Source organism: Nomascus leucogenys, chromosome 12 (assembly GCF_006542625.1).
Source record: "Nomascus leucogenys isolate Asia chromosome 12, Asia_NLE_v1, whole genome shotgun sequence".
NCBI lineage: Eukaryota > Metazoa > Chordata > Mammalia > Primates > Hylobatidae > Nomascus > Nomascus leucogenys.
In genome coordinates, this window is record NC_044392.1 from 45142456 (window position 1) to 45167324 (window position 24869).

General features: G+C 50.1%; 1 protein-coding gene across 2 annotated transcripts; it reads left to right on the top strand.

The window, feature by feature from the left end:
• The first annotated feature begins 602 nt into the window (after positions 1-602).
• On the top strand, positions 603-22398 carry UBQLN4 (ubiquilin 4). Of its 2 annotated transcripts, none has more exons than XM_030824235.1 (11): positions 603-831; positions 2577-2728; positions 3107-3324; positions 3902-4164; positions 5816-5974; positions 10897-11122; positions 12205-12344; positions 12882-12965; positions 13131-13246; positions 13448-13634; positions 21565-22398. In XM_030824235.1, exons 1-11 carry the CDS (start codon positions 724-726, stop codon positions 22039-22041), a joined length of 2130 nt encoding a protein of 709 aa, XP_030680095.1. In that variant the 5' UTR covers positions 603-723; the 3' UTR covers positions 22042-22398. The 2 variants fall into 2 exon arrangements, with proteins under 2 accessions (XP_030680095.1, XP_030680096.1); XM_030824236.1 differs by lacking the exon at positions 21565-22398 and adding an exon at positions 17665-19491 and having other exon boundaries at positions 633-831.
• The last annotated feature ends 2471 nt before the right edge of the window (positions 22399-24869 follow it).

The window sequence follows — 24869 nt, forward strand, 5'->3', positions numbered from 1 at the left end:
TTATTATCTTGAGGAAACCAAGGCTCAGAAAGGCCACGCAGCCAAAACCCAGCTCCCTGGAACCGTTCTTAACAGACCATTCAGGCCGCGATCCTCGGGGCTATAGGGTCAATCCCAGAGCTGAGATCCTAAGTGGACGTGCTTGGTGGGAAAGCCCAACCTCCAAGTCGGGAAAGTCCCCTGGCCTGGAAGGGACTTGGGCTTCCAAGAAAGACCAAGTTATCACAGGGAACGGAGATAAAGCGGCGACACAGAAAGTCCTTTGTCCCGGAGCCGAGTTAGCCGCGGAGGGGGTGGGGAGGCTTTGGGCTGGAGGGGACCGCAGCACGGCTCAGGCGGGCAGCGTTGGGTCGCGGTCTCCCGGGGGAGTCCGCCGTCGCCCCCGCAATGAAGGGCACGCCCCTTCCCACGCCCAGAGGCCCCCCAGGGGCCCCCGCCTGGCTAGACCGTGGCCGGGCTCCGGACCTGGGGCTTGGCCCTGGGCGGACCCCGCTGCAGTGGCCCCCCCGGTCCGCCCGGGGCGCTGTGGCTGCGGCTGGTCCGGAGGGGGCGGTGAAGCCTCGGGGAGGGGAGGAGAGGAGAGGGGAGGGGAGAGAGGGGAGGGGAGGGGAGAGGTGGAGAGAGGGGAGTGTTGGAGGCGCAGAAGCCGAGCCGGGCCGGCCGGGCGGGCGGGGAGGAGGAGGAGCCGGGCGGGCTGGCGGGCGGCCGGGTGGCGGCGGCGGCATGGCGGAGCCGAGCGGGGCCGATCCGAGGCCCCCCATTCGGGTCACCGTCAAGACCCCCAAGGACAAGGAGGAAATTGTGATCTGCGATCGAGCCTCGGTCAAGGAGGTAGTACAGCAGGCGGGGGGCGGGGGGAGCGCGGAGGAGGGGTCTACGAAGAGATGGGGGGCCTCTCTGACGGTCTGGCGTCCCAGAGGGCCCCAGAGAGGAGGGCGGGGGCCAGCTGGGACTCCGAGGAGCTGAAGGGAAGGAGAGGCGGGTAGGGGACGCCCTGCGAGGGGAGATCTGGGGGAGCGTGGCGCGTGTTGGGGGGCGGGTTTTGCCTTGTGGCCTGGGGGCGTGGTGGAGAGTGAGGAGGGGACACCTTGCACCGGGAAGGGGGAAGGACCCTGGGTTTGAAGGGAGTGTGCCGGAGTGGGGGCCCGGGCTAGGTGCTAACTGAGAGAACGGGCCGGGGGCAGGCGGAGAGCGCCGGCGCCTACTCTGTGCCTCAGAGAACGCCCAGTGTTCTCTGAGCGACGGGGCTGTCGGGGGAGGATTTCCCTGTGCCCAGATCCTTCCCACTCTTTCAAATCGACGTGGTTACATTTGGTTCTCAGCTCTTCTGAGATTTACACAGTGTGCAGTAGGTGCTCAATAAAATCTCGTTGAATGACGGACTGTTGCCTGTGTTCGCCACCCCCTGTGGCCGCTCCATAATTTCACATAGGCGGGGCTTAAGATAGGCCATCTGGTTGGAAGAGAGGGATCTGGAAGCTGCCTCTGCTTAACAAGTGCACTGTTTTTACTTAAAGTGTGTGTTGTATTTTCTTTTGTGTTGTGTTTTGGAGGAGCTGGTAGAATTTGGGAAGTCTAACTCCATCCTTGCTCCCTCCCTAACCACATAGAATTACTAAATTTCAGAATTTAAATACTGTACTGTTCCCTACAAAGCTGAATTTGAAAACGGCTCTCATTGAGAGGCAGTGTGTTTAGTTAAGAGCCTGGACTTTGGTGTCAAGACCTGAGTTCTGGTCTGCCTGGGGCAAGTTACCTTACCTCGCTGATCCTCAGTTTTCTCATCTTTAAAATGGAGATAAGGCTGGGCGTGGTGGCTCACACCTGTAATCCCAGCACTTTGGGAGTCTGAGTCTGGTGGATCACCTGAGGTCACGAGTTCAAGACCAGCCTGGCCAACATGATGAAACCCCACCTCTACTAAAAATACAATTAGCCAGGCATGGTGGTGCGTGCCTGTAGTCCCAGACACTCAGGAGGCTGAAGTAGGAGAATCACTTGAACCCGGAAGATGGAGGTTGCAGTGAGCCAAGATTGCACCTCTGCACACCAGCCTGGGCTACAGAGCGAGACTCCGTCTCAAGATAAAAATAATAATAAAATAAAATGAAAATAATAATATACTATATCTTTAACTGGTGAATAGGTAGTGCTCAATAACTGGCATCTATTTGTTGTAGTTGTTAAGAGAATACTGGGAATAGAGAGGAGAGAAAATTGGGTCTCAGAAGGCTGAAGGTCCAAAGCTGTTGAAGGAGTTGGGATGGGAGAAGGCTGCCCTGCCTCACAGAGAACTAGGTGGAGGGACTGAAGCTGGGAGGCAGATAGCAGCAAGGGCTTTCTAGGGTGGGAGACTCTGGGATGGAGCTGAGAGAAGAGCCTCTCACTGGTTCATCTCCTTTGTTAAGAAAGGAGATGCTTATTGCAGCTGGAGGAATGGCGTCGAGACTACAGAAAGGACTTCCCATGACTAGAGATGAGAGCAAGAGAGTGCAGAAGCTGTTGAAGAAGAGTCAGGGTCCCTGGTAGGGGCAGTCCAGGCAGCCTCCACAGTGACCTCTGCCTCTTGATCACAGTTCAAAGAGGAAATCTCCCGGAGGTTTAAGGCTCAGCAGGATCAGCTGGTCCTGATCTTCGCAGGCAAGATCCTCAAGGATGGGGACACACTGAACCAGCACGGAATCAAGGACGGGCTCACTGTCCATCTGGTCATCAAGACCCCTCAGAAGTAAGTTCAGGAGCAGAGCAGATCCAGCTTCTGATTGGGCCTCCCCATCTGATACTTTCTCACTCATTGCTCAACTGTACCCAGAGGGCCTAAGCTGAGGCCTAGGCAGGTAGCTCCTGGATGAATATGATCTCATCTCTAGGGGAAGGGAACCTGATTTACCACTCCCAGAATGCCCCGAAGACAGATAATACTAGCTCCTTTCTCCCTCTGCTGGTTTACTGACTGCCCTCCCGCCATCAACCAACTCCAGCCTCAGGACTGCTCAGGAGGGGGCTTGGGTTAAAATAGTAGTCCCATAGCAAGCACAGAGATTTTCGCGGTACCTTCCCTCTTCTAGTGCTCACTCCAACAGGATTCTCCTTTCTCTGTCCTCAGGGCTCAAGATCCAGCTGCTGCCACTGCTTCTTCCCCCTCCACACCTGACCCTGCCTCAGCACCCTCCACCACGCCTGCTTCACCCGCCACCCCTGCCCAGCCCTCCACCTCTGGCAGTGCCTCTTCGGATGCTGGCAGTGGAAGCCGGAGGAGCAGTGGTGGGGGGCCCTCTCCAGGGGCTGGGGAGGGATCCCCCAGTGCTACTGCATCCATACTCTGTAAGCCCTCAGAGAGGAGAGCACAATCTTGTTTGGGGTTGGGGAGTTGGGGAAAGCCAAGAGGAGGGAGAAACAGGAGTTCCTGCTCCTGGTTTGATGGGGATAGGGGACCCCATGACATAGAGTTCCAGACATTGATACTTGATTCAAGCTGGGGAAGAAACTAGTCTGAGCAGTTCTCAGAGGTGGGGACCATGGCTAAGGGTTAGGAGTGAGGGGAGAAATGGGGTTGGGGATGTGGGGAACCCTAGGTAAAGGGAATGGAAGACCCTGTGAGTCTGGGGAAAAGTTGGATCCAGCAGTAGCCAGATGGGCCACTCATTCAACAGACCATTGCTGGTTGCCTTCTCTCTGCCCACTTCTATGTTTGGCACAGCCTCAGCCTTCAGAGAGGCCTCAGTCTAGTAGGCTCACATTTTTTTTGCCAGCAGTGGATCAGGGCCAGGCTGTGGGAATGACTGGAAGAGGGACATGTGAGAAGCATTTGGGGCGTGTCCTGGAGATCTGAATTCAGTGGCTCTGGCTAAGTGAGGACAGGGCTCTTGTGGCAGACTGTGACCCTGCCCCCTTCCCACAGCTGGCTTTGGGGGCATCCTGGGGCTAGGCAGCCTGGGCCTGGGCTCTGCCAACTTCATGGAGCTGCAGCAGCAGATGCAGAGGCAGCTGATGTCCAATCCTGAGATGCTGTCGCAGATCATGGAGAACCCCCTGGTCCAGGATATGATGTCTAACCCTGACCTGATGCGTCACATGATTATGGCCAACCCCCAGATGCAGCAACTGATGGAGCGGAACCCCGAGATCAGCCACATGCTCAACAACCCTGAACTCATGAGGCAGGTGAGTATGAGAGGGCTGGAGAGCTGGAGGACACTGGTGCCCAGCCGTGCCCTGCCCAGCCTTTCCTACCTTGTCCTACATTGATTTGTTCATTCATGTATTCAGCAGTTTTGAACACTGGAGGTACAGGGATGAAAAGACAGGCCTAGCTTTTCAGGAATTCCAGGTGTCAAAGGGAAGTGGGACAAGTAAACCGGCAATTAGAATACAATGTGGTCATTGCTATCATAAGGATAATCACAGGATCCTCTAGGAGCATAGAGAAGAGCTCCTGACCCTACCCTGAGGCTTAGAGGAGGCCTCAAGAAATGTCACCAAGCTGAGACCCAAAGGAGGAAGACGAACCGGGGGAGAGGAAGACGAACCGGGGGAAAGAAAGAGAAGAGCATTCAGGGCCGAGGGACAGCAAATATAAAGGCCTGGGAGTGAAAGATAGTAGGTTGTTTGGGGAGCACTGTGGCTGGGCAGGGCCCAGTTGGGAATGGAGAACCAGGGGAGACTGTTGTGATGTTGCTCTTTGGGAGTTCCAGCTCATGGTCCGCTCCACCAGAGGACCAAGGTAGCCAATCTTCCCAGCAGGGCTGTGGACACCAGTGCTGGACTCACCAGAAGATAATTTATGTAAGGTCAAGTACTTGTGAGTGTTTTGTTCACTGTCTAGAACAGTGCCTGGTGCGTGGTAGTCATGCAGTAAATATTTATTGAATGAATGAATTACAGGACAAGAGATCAGAGTTCTGGGAAGCTGGGCGTATCAGTTATAAAGGAGTCTTAGAAAAGGCAAGTGTGGAGCACATTTGGGAAGGAGAGGGAAGGTATTCCAAGTTGAATGGGAACAAGTAGTTACACTTATTTTTCTGTGATGAACTCCCCTGGGGTTGACATAGCCACCCCTTGTTGAGATTGTGCCATTGGCTCCATAGAAGAAAGCCCCCATCTTCAGTGTTTCTCAAGGTTCAGGCAGGCCAAAGACTTGGGCGTGGAAATTACAGGGTGTCAATAGCTTTATTCCAGCTTGAATCCTTTCCTTCCCCAACTTGCAGTCATTTACCAGGAATCACGGTATGGTCTTGGACAGACCAACCAACCTGGCTTTGAATACTGTCTTCACCACTCAGTGACTGTGTGTCCCAGGGCAGCAAGTCAATTAACATCTCTGAGCCTATTTGCTCATCTGCAAAATAGGGACAGAAATAAACACCTGAGATGGTTATTGTGGAGATTACATGACTTGAATTCCGTAAGCTACTTGGCCCTGTGCCCATATACAGTAGGTGCTCAGTAGATGTTAATTTTCTCTTCTGCCTCCTCCCCTTTCTTTCTGTGTCTCTTCTGACTCAGTTTCCTTGTGCACCCTGACACTTCTTTGGACACTCTGAGCCTAAGGGAGGGAAGCTGCTGCCCTCACTTCAGCTGGGATCATTGTCCTCCACTAGAAAAAGCCAACCAAAATACCCACAGGGAGGCAGGCTTGGAGCCAAGATTACAGTAGAGGAAGGAAGTCCAGTTTACTCTACTCCCTGTCACTGTGGGGCAGTTCCTGGGCCCTGGTCCTGATCCTGATACAGACCCCCTTCCTCAAGGCCCACCTTTTTCCTAGGTTGGTGCTCCCCTGATTCCGGGGCCCATTTTATCTCTCTCTCTTGATCAGACAATGGAGCTTGCTCGGAATCCAGCCATGATGCAAGAGATGATGCGGAACCAGGACCGGGCCCTGAGCAACCTTGAGAGCATCCCTGGAGGGTATAATGCCCTCCGCCGCATGTACACGGACATCCAGGAGCCCATGTTCAGTGCTGCCCGGGAACAGGTGGGATCAAGGGCCAGGGTAGTGGGTTGGGCTGTCTGGGCTTGAGATTCCCTACCCCCACCCCAGGCAAACCTGGGTCTGCTCTTCTTTCTTTCCCCAGTCCCCTGAGGGGTGGGCCTTGGCTTGAAGGCAGTTCTCAACAGTACATATCTGGGGATGGTCCAATTTGGCATGGACAAAAGATAAGCAGAGGTCCTTGTGGAAGTGGGTGAGGCATAGCATCCAAGGAACTTGACATCCTGACAAACTTCTTGTACCAGGGGCTCAAAGGTCACGTGGCAGGCCTGAGGTCAGACGCCAGCCCTGATACAGCATGTCTCAAGTATGGTCCATGGATCACCTGCATCAGAATCACCTGGGGAGCTTGTTGATCATGAGAATCCTGGTCCCCACCTTTGAGCTACTTACTGAATCCATTTCTGGGGTTGGGCCCCAGGATTATACACTTTTAAAAATGCTTTATGAATCCTATTCAAGTACACACAAAAAAATAGATAAAAATATAACATTCTTTTTTTTTTTTTAATCAATGTTGCCCTAACATGCTGCCATATATAATTTCAGTGCCCTTTTGGTTCTTTCTTTCTTTCTTTTTTTTTTTTTTTTTGAGACGGAGTCTCGCTTTATCGCCCAGGCTGGAATGCAGTGGCGCAATCTTGGCTCACTGTAACCTCCGCCTCCCGGGTTCAAGCAATTCTCATGCCTTCTCCCTGGTAGCTAGGACTACAGGTACATGCCACCATGCCCAGCTAACTTTATATATATATATATCTTTTTTTTTTTTTTTTTTTTTTTTTTTGAGACAGAGTCTTGCTCTGTCGCCCAGGCTGGAGTGCAGTGGCGCAGTCTCAGCTCACTGCAAGCTCCGCCTCCCGGGTTCACGCCATTCTCCTGCCTCAGCCTCTCCAAGTAGCTGGGACTACAGGCGCCCGCCACCACGCCCGGCTAATTTTTTGTATTTTTAGTAGAGATGGGGTTTCACCGTGGTCTCGATCTCCTGACCTCGTGATCCGCCCGCCTCGGCCTCCCAAAGTGCTGGGATTACAAGCGTGAGCCACCGCGCCTGGCCAACTTTTTACATTTTTAGTAGAGATGGGTTTCACCATGTTAGCCAGGATGATCTTGATCTCCTGACCTCATGATCTGCCCACCTCGGCCTCCCAAAGTGCTGAGATTACAGACGTGAGCCACTGCGCCTGGCCATGGTTCTTTTTAAAAATTTAATTTTACGTTAAACACATTCTATGTTTGTGTGTTTGAAAATGCAAAAGTTGGCCAGGCGCAGTGGCTGACGCCTGTAATCCCAGCACTTTGGGAGGCTGAGGTGGGCAGATCACGAGGTCAGGAGATCGAGACCATCCTGGCTAACATGGTGAAACCCCATCTCTACTAAAAATAAAAAAAATTAGCCGGGCATGATGGCACACACCTGTAGTCCCAGCTATTTGGGAGGCCGAGGCAGGAGAATCGCTTGAACCCGGGAGGCAGAGGTTGCAGTGAGCCAAGATCGTGCCACTGCACTCCAGCCTGGGCGACAGAGTGAGACTCCATCTCAAAAAAAAAAAAAATTCAAACGTTACACAAAGTAAACAAAAGGGTATTCCAAAAAAGTATGGAAAAGTATACAGGCTAAAAAAAGGTTTACAGAAGGGATCCCTCTGTTTCCATCTCCCAGCCAGCTCTTTTCTACCTCAGTGGTAACTAATGTTGTTAGTATTTTGTTTATTTTCCCAGACATATTTAATATTTGCAAATAAGACATAGGTAGAGTTGTAGCCTTTACAAACCCCTCCCCTCTCCTTTTTCTCTCCAGAGGTAACTACTACGCTGAAGTTGAAGTTGGGGTTTATCATTCTGATTCTTTTATTACCTATGTATATGTCTATAAATGTCTATATGTTATCGTATTTTTAAATATGGGGTGGTACCATACTGGTCTGCTGGTCTTATTATTTTAACTTGTTTGTTTTTTTTTTTTTTTTTTTTTTTTTTTTTTGAGACAGTCTCACTGTTTTGCCCAGGCTGGAGTGCAATGGCGTGATCTCAGCTCACTGCAACCTCCACCTCCTGGGTTCCAGCGAGTCTCCTGCCTCAGCCTTCGGAGTAGCCAGGACTGCAGGCGTGCACCATCACGCCTGGCTAAGTTTTGTATTTTTTAGTAGACACGAGGTTTCACCATATTGGCCAGGCTGGTCTCGAACTCCTGACCTTGTCATCTGCCTGCCTCAGCCTCCCAAAGTGCTGCGATTACAGGTGTGAGCCACCGCACTTGACGGTTTTTTGTTTTGTTTTGTTTTGTTTTGTTTTGTTTTTGTGAAGGAGTCTCACTCTTTCACCCAGGCTGGAGTGCAGTGGCGCGATCTCGGCTCACTGCAGGCTCCGCCCCCTGGGGTTCACGCCGTTCTCCTGCCTGAGCCTCCCGCGTAGCTGGGACTACAGGCGCCTGCCACCTCGCCCGGCTAATGTTTTGTATTTTTAGTAGAGACGGGGTTTCACCGTGTTAGCCAGGATGGTCTCGATCTCCCGACCTCGTGATCCGCCGGCCTCGGCCTCCCAAAGTGCTGGGATTACAGGAGTGAGCCACCGCGCCTGGCTTTTTTTTTTTTAATACAACTTTTAAAAATATTTTGTGTTTTTGGTTTGTTTTGTTTTTTTGAGACAAAGTCTCCCTCGTTGCCCAGGCTGGAGTGCAATGGCGTGATCTCAGCTCACTGCAACCTCCGCCTCTCGGGTTCAAGTGATTCTCCTGCCTCAGCCTCCCGAGTAGCTGGGACCACAGGCGCCCGCCATCACGCCCAGCTAATTTTTTTTTGTATTATTAGTAGAGACGAGGTTTCACCATGTTGGCCAGGCTGGTCTTGAACTCCTGACCTCAGATGATCCACCCACCTCGGCCTCCCAAAGTGCTGGGATTATAGACGTGAGCCATTGTGCCCGGCCTAAAACCGAGAAACTTTTAAAATATTTATTTCATTTAAAAATGACAATTTATTACAAGTTGGCGGGGCGTAGTGGCGCATGCCTGTAATCTCAGCATTTTGGGAGGCTGAGGCAGGTGGATCACCTGAGGTCAGGAGTTTGAGACCAGCCTGGCCAACATGGCGAAACCCCATCTCTACTAAAATTACAAAACTTAGCCAAGCGTGGTGGTGGGTGCCTGTCATCCCAGCTTCTCAGGAGGCTGAGGCAAGAGAATCGCTTGAACCCTGGAGGCAGAGGTTGCAGTGAGCCGAGATTGTGCCATTGCACTCCAGCCTGGGCAGCAGAACGAGACTCCATCTCAAAAAAAAAAAAAAATTTATTACAAGTTAACATAAATAACATTATTTTGAAAAACAACTTTATTTTCCAAAACAAAACTGTAGAGGAAAGTGTGGACTTGTTTTACATTTTTGTAGTTCTCTTTGATATCTAGCTTACTACAAGACAGCTGGTTCTCAGATCTGCATTCAGTTTGCAATGTCACATGTCATGTAGACTTTGGAAAACACTGTATCCTCATGAGAGAATAAGAGTGAAAAAGACAAATTCATGTCTTAGAATTATGAAAACAGTTTTAATGCTTGCAGGGGTCCCAGGACCATACTTTGAGAACTGTTGTATTAGAGGAGTATTATAAGCATTAGAATAAATGTGTCAGGCACATAGTAGGTGCTCAATAAATGATGGTTGTTATCACTGTGGGTAGTTCAGGAAAAGAGATTTCATCCTTAGAGTGTACCAGGAAGAATAAAGCGAGCCCAGAACAAGGTGGGGTGAGGTGCTAGGCAGGTATCAGAACAAGAAATCTGAAACAGGCACAGAGGCTGAAACCATGGTGCATGAACCCTGGCCTGTGAGCTCTGTTATCTGAACAGGATCTGGTGAGGTGAAGGAAACAGCTCAGAGTAGGAGAATCCTCGGTTAGCCCCAGTCCCCATGACCCAGTTTGAATAAACAGGAAAAGCAGCTCAATATGAAACCCTATGGTGGGGAGGGGCTGAGGTAGGACCACCTGGGAACTCAGGAAAGGGAGCTGCTGAGCTCTTAGACCGCGAGAAAGGCTGAGCAGGGAAAACTGAGTCTGGGACTCCCTCAGCCAGAGCTCTGTGCTAGGTGCTGGAGGGGAGGAGGTTCCAGTGTTGCCTTTGGGAAGCACACCATCCCATGGGGTATGGACCTGAGATATCCTGGGGAGCACAGTGAGGAGCATGGTAGGGCGAGGGGGACCAGAAGTAAACTGAGGCCTGTTCATCTGAAGTAGCCAGTGTGCAGAGGTAGGGTTTGGAGCAGGAGGGGAAAACCTAGAAAGGGCATATTCTGCCAGAGGTGTGTTCTGCTAGGGGCCGCTACACTGTGGCGTGCCTGGATGGACAGAGAATACCAGGTAGGGGACCTGGGGAGTGAGGGAAAGGTTCTGGGGAGCTAGAATTAGTCCAGGGAGGCTGGGGAAAGGGAAGATCGGGGTTCAAGTAGAGAGCCAGCTTTGACAGCCCACTCCCATTAAGCCAGTAGTTAGTTATTGAGCACCTACTAGTGTCGGGGCTGGGGGTGCACAGGCAAATCTGACATTGTCTCTGCCCCTTGAGGTACAGGAACACAAATATTTGGCTACACAATGGGAAAACTGTGTGTAAAGTGCAGTGGGTTACATAGGAGATGATTAGAGACCAAATATTGAAAGCCACCAGTGGGGATGGGAAGTTTTCAATTATCTGAGAGGTTCAGTTATCCAGTCACTAGCATCAGCTAGCCCGCACCCTGTGGAGCAAGGAAGGAGCTATCCATTGTGGGGCAAAGAACTGAACTGAGGACCTCCAAGGTCTTAGATCTCTCTCCCTTTTCTGGGGAAGGGGAGGCTATTAAGTGAGAGGAGAGAGTGGGCCTAGCCCTTGTCCCTGATTTGTTTCAGTCCTTAACCCAAAACCTTTCCCTCCTCCCAGTTTGGCAACAATCCCTTCTCTTCCCTGGCCGGGAACTCCGACAGCTCATCCTCCCAGCCTCTGCGGACTGAGAATCGAGAGCCCCTCCCTAACCCCTGGAGCCCCTCGCCCCCCACCTCCCAGGCCCCCGGGTCCGGTGGGGAGGGCACCGGAGGATCGGGGACCAGCCAGGTGCACCCGACAGTCTCGAACCCCTTTGGGATCAATGCGGCTAGCCTGGGGTCAGGTATGTCCTAGGATGGAAGGAGCTTAGTGGGGTCACCAGGGCAGCCCCTCTGCCCCAGGACTGAATGGGGTTCATACTGCTCCAGGATTTTGAAGACAGAGGTGAGACTATCGAGGCCACAGAGGGGGCTCTGCCGTCTGGGATAGTGACCGGGTGAGGGCTGGTTCTGGCCATGTCCTGTTATCCCTGGGAGTGACCTAAGTAATAGCTCATGAGTAAATCAGGCCCCGCTTCCTAAGCTCCATGAGCACCTCTGGTATTATCCAGTGTAAAAGGATCAGACTGCTGTGGGGAGAGGGGGCTGGAGAGGAATCAAGGCAGACCTGGGGAGAGGCAGATGTGAGGCTGAGGGAAAGGGATGTGCAGGGCTTGCCATGTACAGAAGAACAGGTTATGCACTGCACAACCCTAGAGGATGCTCCATTTATCTGGACTATGACTGTACACATGGCCTGGGGGATGTCTTCAGCAGATGCTCTAATTTCTCTGCACTCTGGGGGATATCTTGATTGGGAAAGTTCCTTCCCTCTGTGTGTTTTAGTTTCCTTATTTGTAAAATAAAGACTGGAACTTGATCCATGATTTTAAAATTGTGCTCCTGCATCCTGGAAAGGTCTTCATCTCCAGGATGAGGAAGGACACAATGGGAGAGGCTGCAGCCCTCCTGCCCCAGCTCCAGCCAGACCATTAACATACTTGGTTTCTGAGTGAGATTTGGCAGGAGGAAAGGGTCTCTGCTGCTAAGACAAGTTTGATCTAGATGATATTTAATCATTTCTTTCCAAACTGGACATAATTTGAGCTTATGGCAGGACAGTCCAGAGAGGCATAAATCAGACCCAGTTCCTAGCTGGCTTGTCCTTATCAAGTAAATGGAAAAGGGGCCAGGCCAAAGCAGGGCAAGATGACCTTGGACTTGGGAGAGACTTGGACTCATGCCACAATCCTAGGGTGCCCACTGGACCATTGCTTTTCTGAGTTTTGTAGTCATTCGGTGTCTGAAGTAAGGTGATTGAAGTGAGGCCTTTGGTTTCCATCTGGACCCTTTGTCTCCTGTTTTCTTTTTTTCCACCTTGTCCTAGGGATGTTCAATAGCCCAGAAATGCAAGCCCTCCTCCAGCAGATCTCTGAGAACCCCCAGCTGATGCAGAATGTGATCTCAGCGCCCTACATGCGCAGCATGATGCAGACGCTTGCCCAGAACCCTGACTTTGCTGCTCAGGTATCATACCAGCATGAGGAGAGTATTGTTGGGGAGAGAGTTCCTCTTGGTTGGGGGCAGTTTCTTGTGGTCAAAACACTGTGGAGCCAGACTGCCTGGGTTTGCATCCCAAGCTCTGCTACTTCCCAGCTGTGTGAGCTAAGCAAGTTACTTAGCCTCCCAGTTTCTTTATCTATAAGATGATAATAACAATAGTTCCTACCCCCTATAGTTGTAAGGATTAAATGAGTTAATACACGTTAAGTGCTTAGAACACAGCGTGTGACAGAGTAAGTTCTGTATACCTGGAAATGTTAGCTGTCCTCATCATCATCAGACCCAGGGCTGAGCAGCCTGACTCCTCATACTCTTCATTGCCCAGAGCATAGTTCCATTTCCTCTCACTGTCCCACTTAGGCCTTCAGGATTCTTTGAGATCCCTGGAGAAGCTGGCCAGACTTCCTGCAGTGGTAGGGGGTGCCGAGGGAGTCTGAGGCTGTGGGGGAATTCTTAGGGTGAAAAGGCCCAGGTCTCCCCCTGCTACCTTCACCCTGGCAGATGATGGTGAATGTGCCGCTCTTCGCGGGGAACCCCCAACTGCAGGAGCAGCTCCGCCTGCAGCTCCCAGTCTTCCTGCAGCAGGTGAGTGAGGAGCCTAGATGGGTGGAGGTTGAAGGCAAGGGGTAGTCCCTGAAGCCCAATGGGTGGAGATGAAGTTGGGGCAGAGCTTGACTCTGGACTCCTAGTTGAGGTTGTCTCCTCTTTCCTGCCACCTCTTAATGCCTTTCTCTGCTTATTTCCCACCAGATGCAGAACCCAGAGTCACTCTCCATCCTTACCAATCCCCGAGCCATGCAGGCATTGCTGCAGATCCAGCAGGGACTACAGACCTTGCAGACCGAGGCCCCTGGGCTGGTACCCAGGTGAGGGTAGGGGGGGCAGGATGGCAGCAAGGTTCTGGCAACTTCTCTCCTTCAACTCTTCTCTCTGCCACTTTCTCAGCATCCTTTGTGTCTCTGAGGGTCTGTTTTCCTGTTTCTTCCAACTGCTTTTCTTTCTGGATCTCACATTCTCATCCCTTTCTTAGATGCCATCTCCTACCTCTTGGTCTCTCTTGCCTACAGCCTTGGCTCCTTTGGAATGTCCCGGACCCCAGCACCCTCAGCAGGCAGCAACACAGGGTCTACGCCCGAGGCCGCCACTTCCTCACCAGCCACGCCAGCCACATCTTCTCCAACGGGGGCTTCCAGCGCCCAGCAGCAGCTCATGCAGCAGATGATCCAGCTTTTGGCTGGAAGTGGAAACTCACAGGTACATGAGGCAGTGGGGGTAGGTGCTGGGAGCACCACTTTGATCCTGGGAGGTTTCAAGGGAAGCAATAGAGTAGAGGCAGTAGGGCAAGCTTGGGAGTCAGGTCCTGTTCTGCCACTTGCTAGCCTTGGGCAGGTTACCGATCCTCCCTGAGTTCAGTTTGTGCAGATGTGAAATAGAGATGAGAAGAGTAATGGTACTTACCGTGTGCTACGTACTGTTCTAAATGCTTTAGATTTCAGAGCTCATTTACGACTCATTTACCACATTCCTCACAATAGCCTCATGAGAAAGCTATTATTATTTCTATGTTAAAGATGGGGAAAACTGAGGCCCGGAAAGGTTAAGTGGCTTACTCACTTACATAGCTAGTAGATAATGAAGCCAAGACTCAAACCCAGGCATTCTACCTCCAGAATTTACACTATACCATTTTTGCTTATATCAAAGGATCCTTTTGATAATTAAAGCAGCCCCCATCTCCGAGACTCTGGGGAGGGGGATTCTGTGAGGTAACCAAAGCCCTGGGAAAGTCAGGGCCAGGGGCTGGCAGGAGGGGCAGGGATGACCTGCCTCGAGTGAGCCTCTTAACCTTTCTCTGACCTCTGTGACTCATCTGGAAAAGCCATTCAACCAAAATGTATGTTTACCCAGCTTTGTGCAAGGCACGAGAGAGCTAAACTAGGTGGTGTCCAGTCCAGGTGCAACCCAAGTTAACTTCTGTGGACTGGCCGGGCGCGGTGGCTCACGCCTGTAATCCTAGCACTTTGGGAGGCTGAGGCAGGCGGATCATGAGGTCAGAGATCGAGACCATCCTGGCTAACGTGAAACCCCATCTCTACTAAAAAATAAAAAAAAAAAAAATTAGCCAGGCGTGGTGGCAGGCGCCTGTAGTCCCAGCTACTCAGGAGGCTGACGCAGGAGAATGGGGTGAACTTGGGAGGTGGAGCTTGCAGTGAGCCAAGATGGTGCCACTGCACTCCAGCCTGGGTGACAGAGCGAGACTCCATCTCAAAAAAAAAAAATTGTATGGACTGTGATGGGAAGCAACAAGCAGCACTGGAAAGGGCTTTCTTTTTTTTTTTTTTTTTGAGACAGAGTTTTGCTCTTGTTGCCCAGGCCAGAGTGCAATGGCGCAACCTCTGCCTCCCAGGTTCAAGCGATTCTCCTGCCTCAACCTCCCGAGTAGCTGGTATTACAGGCACGCGCCACCACACCCGGCTAATTTTTTTGTATTGTTAGTAGAGATGGGGTTTCACCATGTTGTCCAGGCTGGTCTCGAACTGCTGACCTTAGGTGATCTGCCTGCCTCGGGCTCCCAAAGTGCTGGGATTATAGGCGTGAGCCACCACACCCGTCCAGAAAGGGCTTTTATACTGCAAGTCAGGGGGCCTAAGTGACTGACTTTCTCTGTGACCCCAGGCAAGTCCTGTCTTTTCTCTGGATTGAACATTGTTCCTTTCAACACCAGGTGGACAGTGCTTGCTGGTCTCTTTCTAGCTATAAGAGTCTTTTGTTCATAATCAAGGCTTGTGCTTTCCAAATACCCCTTGGGTAAACATTTACAGGAGATAATTAGAGGAATGACAAGAATGAAAAGCCAGGCTAGCCAGGCGGTGGCTCACTTCTGTAATCTCAGCAATTTGGGAGGCCAAGGCGGGCAGATCACCTGAGGTCGGGAGTTCAAGACCAGCCTGACCAACATGGAGAAACCCCATCTCTACTAAAAATACAAAATTAGCTGGGTGTCGTGGCGCATGCCTATCATCCCAGCTACTCAAGAGGTTAAGGCAGGAGAGTCACTTGAATCTGGGAGGCAGAGGTTGCAGTGAGCCGAGATCATGCCATTGTACTCCAGCCTGGGCAACAAGAGCGAAACTCCATCTCAAAAAAAAAAAAAAAAAAAAGCCAGGCCAGGAGTGTGGCTCATGCCTGTAATCCCAGTGCTTTGGGAGGCCGAGGCAGGGGACTGCTTGAGGCCAGGGTTTCGAGACCAGCCTGGGCAACGCGGGAAGACCCAGTCTGTAAAAATTTTTTTCTTTTAAAAAAAAGGCTTAGTGCAGGCTGGGCATGGTGGCTCATGCCTGTAATCCCAACACTTTGGGAGGCCAAGGCGGGTGGATCACTTGAGGCCAGGAGTTCAAAACCCACCTGGCCAACATGGTGAAACCACGTCTCTACTAAAAATACAAAAATTAGCCGGGCTTGGTGGCATGCGCCTGTAATCCCAGCTACTCAGGAGGCTGAGGCAGGAGAATCGCTTCAACCCGCGAGGCAGATCATGCCACTGCACTCCAGCCTGGACGACAGAGCAAGGCTCTGTCTCAAAAAAAAAAAAAAAAAAAAACCTAGTGCGGTGGCTCATGCCTGTAATCCCAGCAGTTAGAGAGGCCAAGGCAGGAGGATCACTTGAGACCAGCCTGGGCAACATAGCAAGACCCTTTCTCTGCTAAAAAATTTTTTTTCTTTATTTTTTATTTTATTTTTATTTTTTTTGCGATGCAGTCTCACTCTGTCCCCCATGCTGGAGTGTTATGGCACAGTCTTGGCTCACTGCAACCTCCACCTCCCGGGTTCAAGCAATTCTCCTGCCTCAGCCTCCTGAGTAGCTGAGACTACAGGCTCCTGTCACCACGCCCAACTAATTTTTGTATTTTTAGTCTCGGGGTATCACCATGTTGGCCAGTCTGGTCTCGAACTCCTGACCTCAGGTGATCCACCTGCCTCAGCCTCCCAAAGTGCTGGGATTACAGGCATGAGCCACCATGCGCTTTTTTTTTTTTTTTTTTTAAAGATGTACTCTGTCGTCCAGGCTGGAGTGCAGTAGCGCAATTTCAGCTCGCTGCACCTCTGCCTCCCGGGTTCAAGCGATTCTTCTACCTCAGCCTCCCGAGTAGCTGGGACTACAGGCATGCGCCACCATACCTGGGTAATTTTTTGTGTTTTTAGTAGACATGGGGTTTCGCCATGTTGGCCAGGCTGGTCTTGAACTCCTGACCTCAGGCAAACTGCCCATCTTGGCCTCCCAAAGTGCTGGGATTATAGGCATGAGCCACCATGCCCAGCCAAAAAAAAATTTTTTTTAATTAGCTGGGCAAGGTGGTACACATCTGTAGCCCCAGCTACTCAGGAGGCTCAGATAGGAGGATCACTTGAGCCCAGGAGATAGAGGCTGCAGTGAGCTATGATTCGGCCACTATATTCCAGCCTGGGTGCAAGACCCTGTCTCAAAAAAAAGGAAATACTTCTCTTTTATAAATAACTGTTGATCAGTGAAACAAAATTAAATAGCTTCTTAACTGGAACCCTTCTCTAGCCTTTCATATGGCTGTACGTGTGATGACTATTAGGAGGGGCCTTGGAGGTCATGCTTAGTATGCATCTTATTTGACCACAGAGCATTTGGCTTTTGGAGTGCCTGTTAACATCTCCAGTGTTTATGGAAAGTAATGAGGAATATATGCTGATCTAGGCCTATCAATTATCTTGAAAATCTAAAAAAAGATACCCGCCTGCCATATTGTTACACAGTTTTGTTTGTTTTTTTTTGTTTTTGTTTTTGTTTTTTGAGACAGTCTGGCTCTGTTGCCCAGGCTGGAGTGCAGTGGCGCGATCTTGCCTCACTGCAAGCTCCGCCTCCCAGGTTCACGCCATTCTCCTGCCTCAGCCTCCTGAGTAGCTGGTACTACAGGTGCCCAACACCATGCCCGGCGAATTTTTTGTATTTTTAGTAGAGGTGGGGTTTCACCATGTTAGCCAGGATGGTCTCGATCTCCTGACCTCGTGATCCGCCCACCTCAGCCTCCCAAAGTGCTGGGATTACAGGCATGAGCCACCGCGCCCGGCCATTACACAGTTATTTAGGACTTGGGACCTAGGCTCCTGGGCCCCCACTTGCAGCTCATCTTCCCTGCCCTCCTGATTGACTCTGAGGATATTAGAGAAGACCTGCTGGTCTTAGAAACCCTTAATTCAAATAGGGCCCCCAAGATTGGTCCTGTGCCCACTTCACAAGGCCTGTCCCCTCCAGGTGCAGACGCCAGAAGTGAGATTTCAGCAGCAGCTGGAGCAGCTCAACTCCATGGGCTTCATCAATCGTGAGGCCAACCTGCAGGCCCTGATTGCCACAGGAGGGGACATCAACGCAGCTATCGAGAGACTGCTGGGCTCCCAGCTCTCCTAATCCCTCGGCCCATGCCTCCTGCCTCTCCCCTCCCTCGATGTCAGCATTTGGTTCTTCTATCAACCCTTACCCTCTGCAGCTTGTCATCCCTTCCGTCTTCTCCCTCATCCTCTCCAAACAGCAGGGTGACTTTAGAGGCATGGGCTCCAACCCCTTAGCTCTGTCTGAGAATTATGGTTTTACTGCTACATCTCTAACAGAATCTTCTCTCCTGGTGTCCTTGAGCAGGGCTACTTAAACAGTTTTCACAGTTTCATTGATTGACTCTACCTCCTTGCCCCACACCACCTTTTGCAATCTTTAAACTTTCAGTGGCTGTGCAGAGTCGAGGGAGGAACCAGCTGTCTGGTTTACTGGAACATAGTCTTCCATCTATACCACTAGGGTTTTGTCTTATGTTTACTTTTGGTAACTCTCTTCCTTCTTTTTCTCCCTACCCCCCAACCCCTAGCCCAACCAATGCTAGAATTTCTCGCTCTGAAGGAGGAGCAGGTGAAACAGGTGGTAATTTTCCTCCTCGGCCCCTATTCTGGTTCATTCAGCACTTTTTGGTAGGAACTGTTGGAAATTCCAGGGTAAGGAGGAAGACGCCTGTTCTCCCTGTCTGAAGAGGGAGATGAGACAGCCCTCTGGACAGGAATTAAACCCTGGACCAGCCCAGTGGAAATTGGTGTGAAAGAGGAGGGAATGAGATTATTCAGAGGAAGGGAATGGGGGAGACAGCCTGAGTAAAAAGGCTTGGAAGTTGGAATTAACAGTGGGGAGCAGAAGCACTCATAGCTCTTTTAGGCAGAAGAATCCAGGCCCAAGCTGGCAGAAGAGACTTAGAGATGCTAATGGAAATTAAACTGAAGAAAGGAGCTCAATGAAACTAAGTGCCACGCCCCACAAGGGGTCATATTGGCTTTAGTTCCTCAAACACATGTGCTTGTATGCACACACACACATTCCCATGGACCCAGGACTTGCTTGTGTCCGCAGACACCAGTAATTTGAGCCCCCCTTAAAAGACATGAAGGGGGTTGGGGTCTGTGTGAGTAGTGGGGAGGTGCGTGTGTATCCGCATGTGTGCATACACTCTTAAGTTGGGTGGGAAGTGGATTCCTTGTTGGTTTCTGGTTCAGAGTGCTCTCCCACCACCAGACACAAGTGGGTAAAAGGGTCAGTCCATTGCAGGAATACATATCCGGGAGAGCTAGGTCGCTTGGGGCTCTGGATACTGGGTAACCCAGAGATAATGTGGGTACCCTTTCTGAAGCTGTCAGGGCTGTGACTAGCACCCTTATCACCCCTCACTGCCTTGTGGGAATAGTAGAGGGTTTTTTTCCTCCAGAGCCCCTGGTCTTTCAGTTCTTAACTATTTCCCTCCAGGCCAGAAAGTTTTCTTTGAGGAAGGAGAGGAGAGGGTGGCAATGATGCCTTTGATCTGGAATTGGACATTGCTCTGTCAGAGCAGAGAGGAGGCTCATATCACCTCTTCCCTCTCCTACTTGGCCCAGCTGCTTGGAGGACTGACCCCATGGCTGAGAATATGACGGCAAGAGGAACAGAGTTTGCTCCAAGTGGGAAAGGGTCCCAAGCAGTCTAGAGAAGATGTCTGTATGGCTTTCCCTCCCTACCTCCCCCAGCTCCCACACTGGCCTTTGTAAATAAATGGCGTGGTCTTTGTTGTGAGAGTGTGTTGGCGTTTGTTTTTTTGAGGAAGAGGCTGGCTGACGACAACTTCTTGGTTTTCCAGGGCAAGAATTGTGATCTAGAGGAATTTCAGGTTTGGTTCAGTTACTACAGATGTTAAGAAATATTAAAAGTGGCTGAGATCATGCCATTGCACTACGGCCTGGGCAACAAGAGTGAAACTCCATCTCAAAAAAACAAGAAATATTGAAAGGTTTTAGCCTGGCAACATAGGGAGACCTTGTCTCTAAAAAAAATTTAAAAATTAGCCAGGCATAGTGGTGTGGGCCTGTAGTCCCAGCTACGTGGGAGGCTGAGGCAGGAGGATCACTTGAGCCCAAGAAGTCAAGGCTCCAGTGAGCTGTGATTGTGCCGCTGCACTCCAGCCTGGGTGACAAAGTGAGACCCTGTCTCAAAAGAAAAAAAAATTATATGTAGAAGGTTAAGGGATAACTGATGATGGAAGTATCAATAATATATGACTTGGGAACGGGGAGGATTGCATTCTTCCATTGCCCATCCTTAGACCATTGGGTATCTGAGATCTCTTCCCCCACTTCCCCATAGGTCAGGTGTGGTAGAGGAAACTATGAATTGTAAGATTATTGCCTCCATCCTCTGATCTTTTGGCGAGATTGCCCTCCCCTTACCTTAGGTTAAAAAGCAAAACAAGGCTGGGCACAGTGGCTTACGCCTATAATCCCAGCACTTTGAGAGGCTGAGGTGGGTGGATCACGAGGTAGGAGTTCAAGACCAGCCTGGCCAAGATGGTGAAACCCTGTGTCTACTAGAAACACAAAAATTAGCCAGGCACGGTGGCACGCGCCTGTAATCCCAGCTACTCAGGAGGCTGAGGCAGGAGAATCGCTGGTACCGGGGAGGCAGAGGTTGCAGTGAGCCAAGATTGTGCCATGCACTCTAGCCTGGGGGCAACAGAGCAAGACTCCGTCTCAAAAAAAAAAAAAAAAGTAAAAAAAAACTCTTGCAGTCAGGTTTTATGCAAGTGAAGTTTGGTAGTTATTAATCTTGAGCTCAGACTAAACCTGGCATTATCACTAATCATGTAAGTTTGAGGAAGTCTTTTCACACCTATGGTTTTATCTTTTGTACAGTGAAGTTATGGACTACAGTTCTGTGGAACATGAATAAGCCAAGAGTGGGAGGTTCCACTTTGATAATGGTAGACTAGATGCCTGAGACCAATACTCTCACTAGAAATTTTAAAATCTGGGAAAAATACATAAAAAATCTAAAAAGCATCAAAGAGTGAATAAGACTGACTGGGAACCCAGAGGGGAAAGAAACTAAAGACTGGCTGCCTTTGACCTGGAGGCCAATTAGGAAAAGGTTGCTGAGAGGCTGAGCTGTGGTTTTTTGTTTGTTTGTTTTTCGGTTTTTTTTTTCTTTTTTTTTTTTTTTTGAGATGGAGTTTCACTCTTGTCACCCAGGCTAGAGTGCAGTGGTGCAATCTCGGCTCACTGCAACCTCCCCCTCCCAGGTTCAAGTGATTCTCCTGCCTCAGCCTCCCGAGTAGCTGGGATTACAGGTGCCCACCACCACACCCAGCTAATTTTTTGTGTTTTTAGTAGAGACAGGATTTCACTATGTTGGCCAGGCTGCTCTCAAACTCCTGACCTCAGGCGATCCACCTGCCTCAGCCTCCCAAAGTGCTGGGGTTGCAGGCGTGAGCCACCGTGCCCAGCTGATTTTTGTATTTTTAGTAGAGATGGGGTTTCACCTTGTTGGCCAGGCTGGTCTCGAACTTCTGACCTCAGGTGATCTGACAGCCTCGGCCTCCCAAAGTGCTGGGATTACAGGCGTGAGCCGTTGTGCCCAGCCCATGCCCAGCTAATTTTTATATTTTTTTGTAGAGACTGGATTTCACCATGTTGCCCAGACTGGTCTCAAACTCCTGGGCTCAAGCAAGGAAGGAAGGAGCAAGCAAACGGGATGTTCAGAGAGATAAAGTGGGATAGGGATTGAATACATCTAGCAAAAAAAAAACAAAAAACTGGAATCATCAGGCTCACACATGCCATTCACAAAAATAAAATGTGCTTTATTTCTAAGCAGAAGGATTACACTCTCTGCTCATCTGGCTTCTGCCCAGAGCTTTCCTTGGAGCCCCATAGAGATCTGGACCATCACCCATTAGTGAAGCTCACAGCTGAGTCAGTCTCACCCGGGCTCCTCCTTGCTCCAGAGTCGGATGCCTTGTTTTCCTCCACTGACTTCTGCTTCCTGTGGCAGCAGCTACATAAGTATTGGCAAAACATGGACAGACTCCAGCCAGACAACCTGGTTTCATTGGTGGATAAGCTCAAGCTACTTTCCAAGATGCTCAGGTGCTCCTTGTGCCTCACTTGGCGGATTCTTGAGTCCGGGCATTGCCTCTGTCCTGTCCTAGGTGATTGCAAAGAGGTAGGGGGCCCCTCTGCCTGGTCCTCCTCCTCTTCCTCATCCTCCTTGTCCTCCTTGTCTTCCTCTTTCACCTCATTTTTCCTCATCTGGAGAATGCAAACCTTGTTCTGCTTCCACCTCTTCGTCTGAACAAGGCTGGGATCTTCTTCCTTTGGGGAATCCAAGAGCAAGGAATGAAGCATGCTCGCCACCGACCCATCCTGTTACATATGGGACTTTGCGTCTGTCGTTGGGGGGGGAGGCAAAGTGCCGCAGAGAAGCATGGAGATCAGAGAGCAAACCTAAACCAAGCGCCCATCCGTCTGTGAGAACTGAGCAGACAGCAGAGGTTAAAAAACACTGTCCTGGCCCAGAAGACACGTTCACTTAAAATACTAAAGACAAACTACAAAGCAGTATCTGCAAAGGATACACAGGCATATCCTGAATGCACTAAATGTTCATTCTTTTTTTTTTTTTTTTCTGAGATGGAGTTTCACTCTTGTTGCCCAGGCTGGAGTGCAGTGGTGTGATCTCTGCTTACTGCAACCTCCACCTCCTGGGTTCAAGTGATTCTCCTGCCTCGCCCTCCCAAGTAGCTGGGATTACAGGCGTGAGCCACTGCGCCCGGCCAAATGCTCATTCTTTTCAAAGGGTTGTAATGCAAATGTTTAGGTTAAATAAAGACTCATTTTGGCCAGGCGCGGGGGCTCACACCTGTAATCCCAGCACTTTGGGAGGCCAAGGCAGGGGGATCATGAGGTCAGGAGTTCAAGACCAGCCTGCCCAATATGGTGAAACGCCTATCTCTACTAAAAATACAAAAACTAGCCAGGCATGGTGGCACATGCCTGTAATCCCAGCTATTCAGGAGATTGAGGCAGGAGAGTCGCTGGGCTGCAGAGCAAGACTCCATTGCAAAAAAAAAAAAAGACTCATTTTGGAAGGCAAATAATCGCCCATTAATTTATCTGCTCTAGAAATCCTGCTTATTCATATTTGAAGGTGATAGATACATTTGTTATCTTCATTGTGGTGATGATTTCATGAGTATATATATATGTCAAAACTTATCAAATTGTACACTTTAAATATATACAGTTTATTGTGTGTCAGAGCTCAATAGCAAAAAACAGCTAGCATTTAAACCCTCCCCCAAACAGACAATTAAGAAGTTCCTCCATCCTGGCTAACACTGCGAAACCCCGTCTCTACTAAAAATACAAAACAAAAAAAATTAGCCAGGCGTGGTGGCATGCGCCGGTAGTCCCAGCTACTTGGGAGGCTGAGGCAGGAGAATTGCTTGAACCCGGGAGGCGGAGGTTGCAGTGAGCTGAGATCGCGCCACTGCGTTCTAACCTGGGTAACAGAGCGAGACTCCATCTCAAAAAAAAAAAAAAAAAGAAAAGAAAAAAAAGAAGTTCCTATGCCACGTGCGTTTAAGAGCATATAAATATTGAAAGGATATTATGAAGGACTGATAAGAATCGAGTGGCTAACTGGGAGGTGGTTCTTTTGTGTGTGAACTCTTGAGCCAAACTGAGCTCAAATTCTAGCATCTTTGGTTTCTACTTATGCGGTCTTGGGAGAGTTATTCAACCTGCCTGTGCCTGAGTTTGTTCATCTGAAAAATGGGGATAATAGTAGTACCTGCCGCCGGGCGCAGTGGCTCACGCCTGTAATCCCAGCACTTTGGGAGGCCGAGGAGGGCGGATCACAAGGTCAGGAGATCGAGACCATCCTGCCTAACACGGTGAAACCCCATCTCTACTAAAAATACGAAAAATTAGCCGGGCGTGCTGGTGGGTGCCTGTAGTCCCAGCTACACAGGAGGCTGAGGCAGGAGAATGGCGTGAACCCTAGAGTCGGAGCTTGCAGTGAGCCGATATCACACCACTGCACTCCAGCCTGGGCGACAGAGCAAGACTCCGCCTCAAAAAAAAAAAAAATAGTAGTACCTGCCTTAGAGGATTGTTATGATATTTAAATGAGATGTAAATTCTTACAAAACAGCATGTGGTAAGTACTCAATAAATGTAAGCTATGATTACTATTATTGTTGATATTACTATTATTATTGGTGGTGGTATTTTTTTTTTTTTCTGAAAGTGGTAATTCTGTTTTGTTTTGAGGCATGATCTCCCTCTGTCACCCAGGTTGGAGTGCAGTGGGGCATTCACAGCTCACTGAAGCCTCAACCTCCCAGGCTCAAGCAATCCATCCAACTCAGCCTCCAAAACTGCTGGGATTACAGGCGTGAGCCACCAAGTCCAGCCTCAAAGCAAATTTGAGCCAAGTTTTAGTAAAGATACGAATCAAAAGCATGTAGAGAATGCATGGGAGGTTGCCACAGTATGTCTTAGTGAGCTAAACTGCTCAAATGCTGGTAGAACAGGGGTGCAAGACCTGAGGGATGGGAGGGATGCAGGGTGGGGCACTTACACTGGTCAGCTCCTGACTTCCTTGGTAGCCCAAGTCATCAATAAAGCTGTTGATGGATGTCAAGGATACAGCAGATTTGTTAAAGGAGCGATTTTCTTCCCCTGAAGCCCCCCAAGCTTCTTTGATCTCCTAAGGGAGAGGTGGAGAGTCCAATTAAGAACGGAACAGCCCATAGCTGGGCGTGATGGTATGCGCCTCTAATCTTAGCTACTCAGGAGGAGTTAGGAGAATCAATCAAACCCAGGAGGTGGAAGCTGCAGTGAACCAAGATCACGCCACTGCACTCCAGCCTGGGCGACAGTACGAGACTCTGTCTCCAAAAAAAAAAAAAAAAAAAAAAAAAAAGAATGGAGCAGCCCATATCCTGAGAGTGACACTGTAAAATAAAAAAACACCAAGCAGAACTTCAGGAATCACCCTGCCCTTGCTCCTGGCTGTGTCCCATACCCTGCCTGCTTTGAGAGTCAATAAAGACCCATTCTCTTTCCTTTTTTTTTTTTCTTTTTTCTTTTTTTTGAGACGGAGTCTTGCTCTGT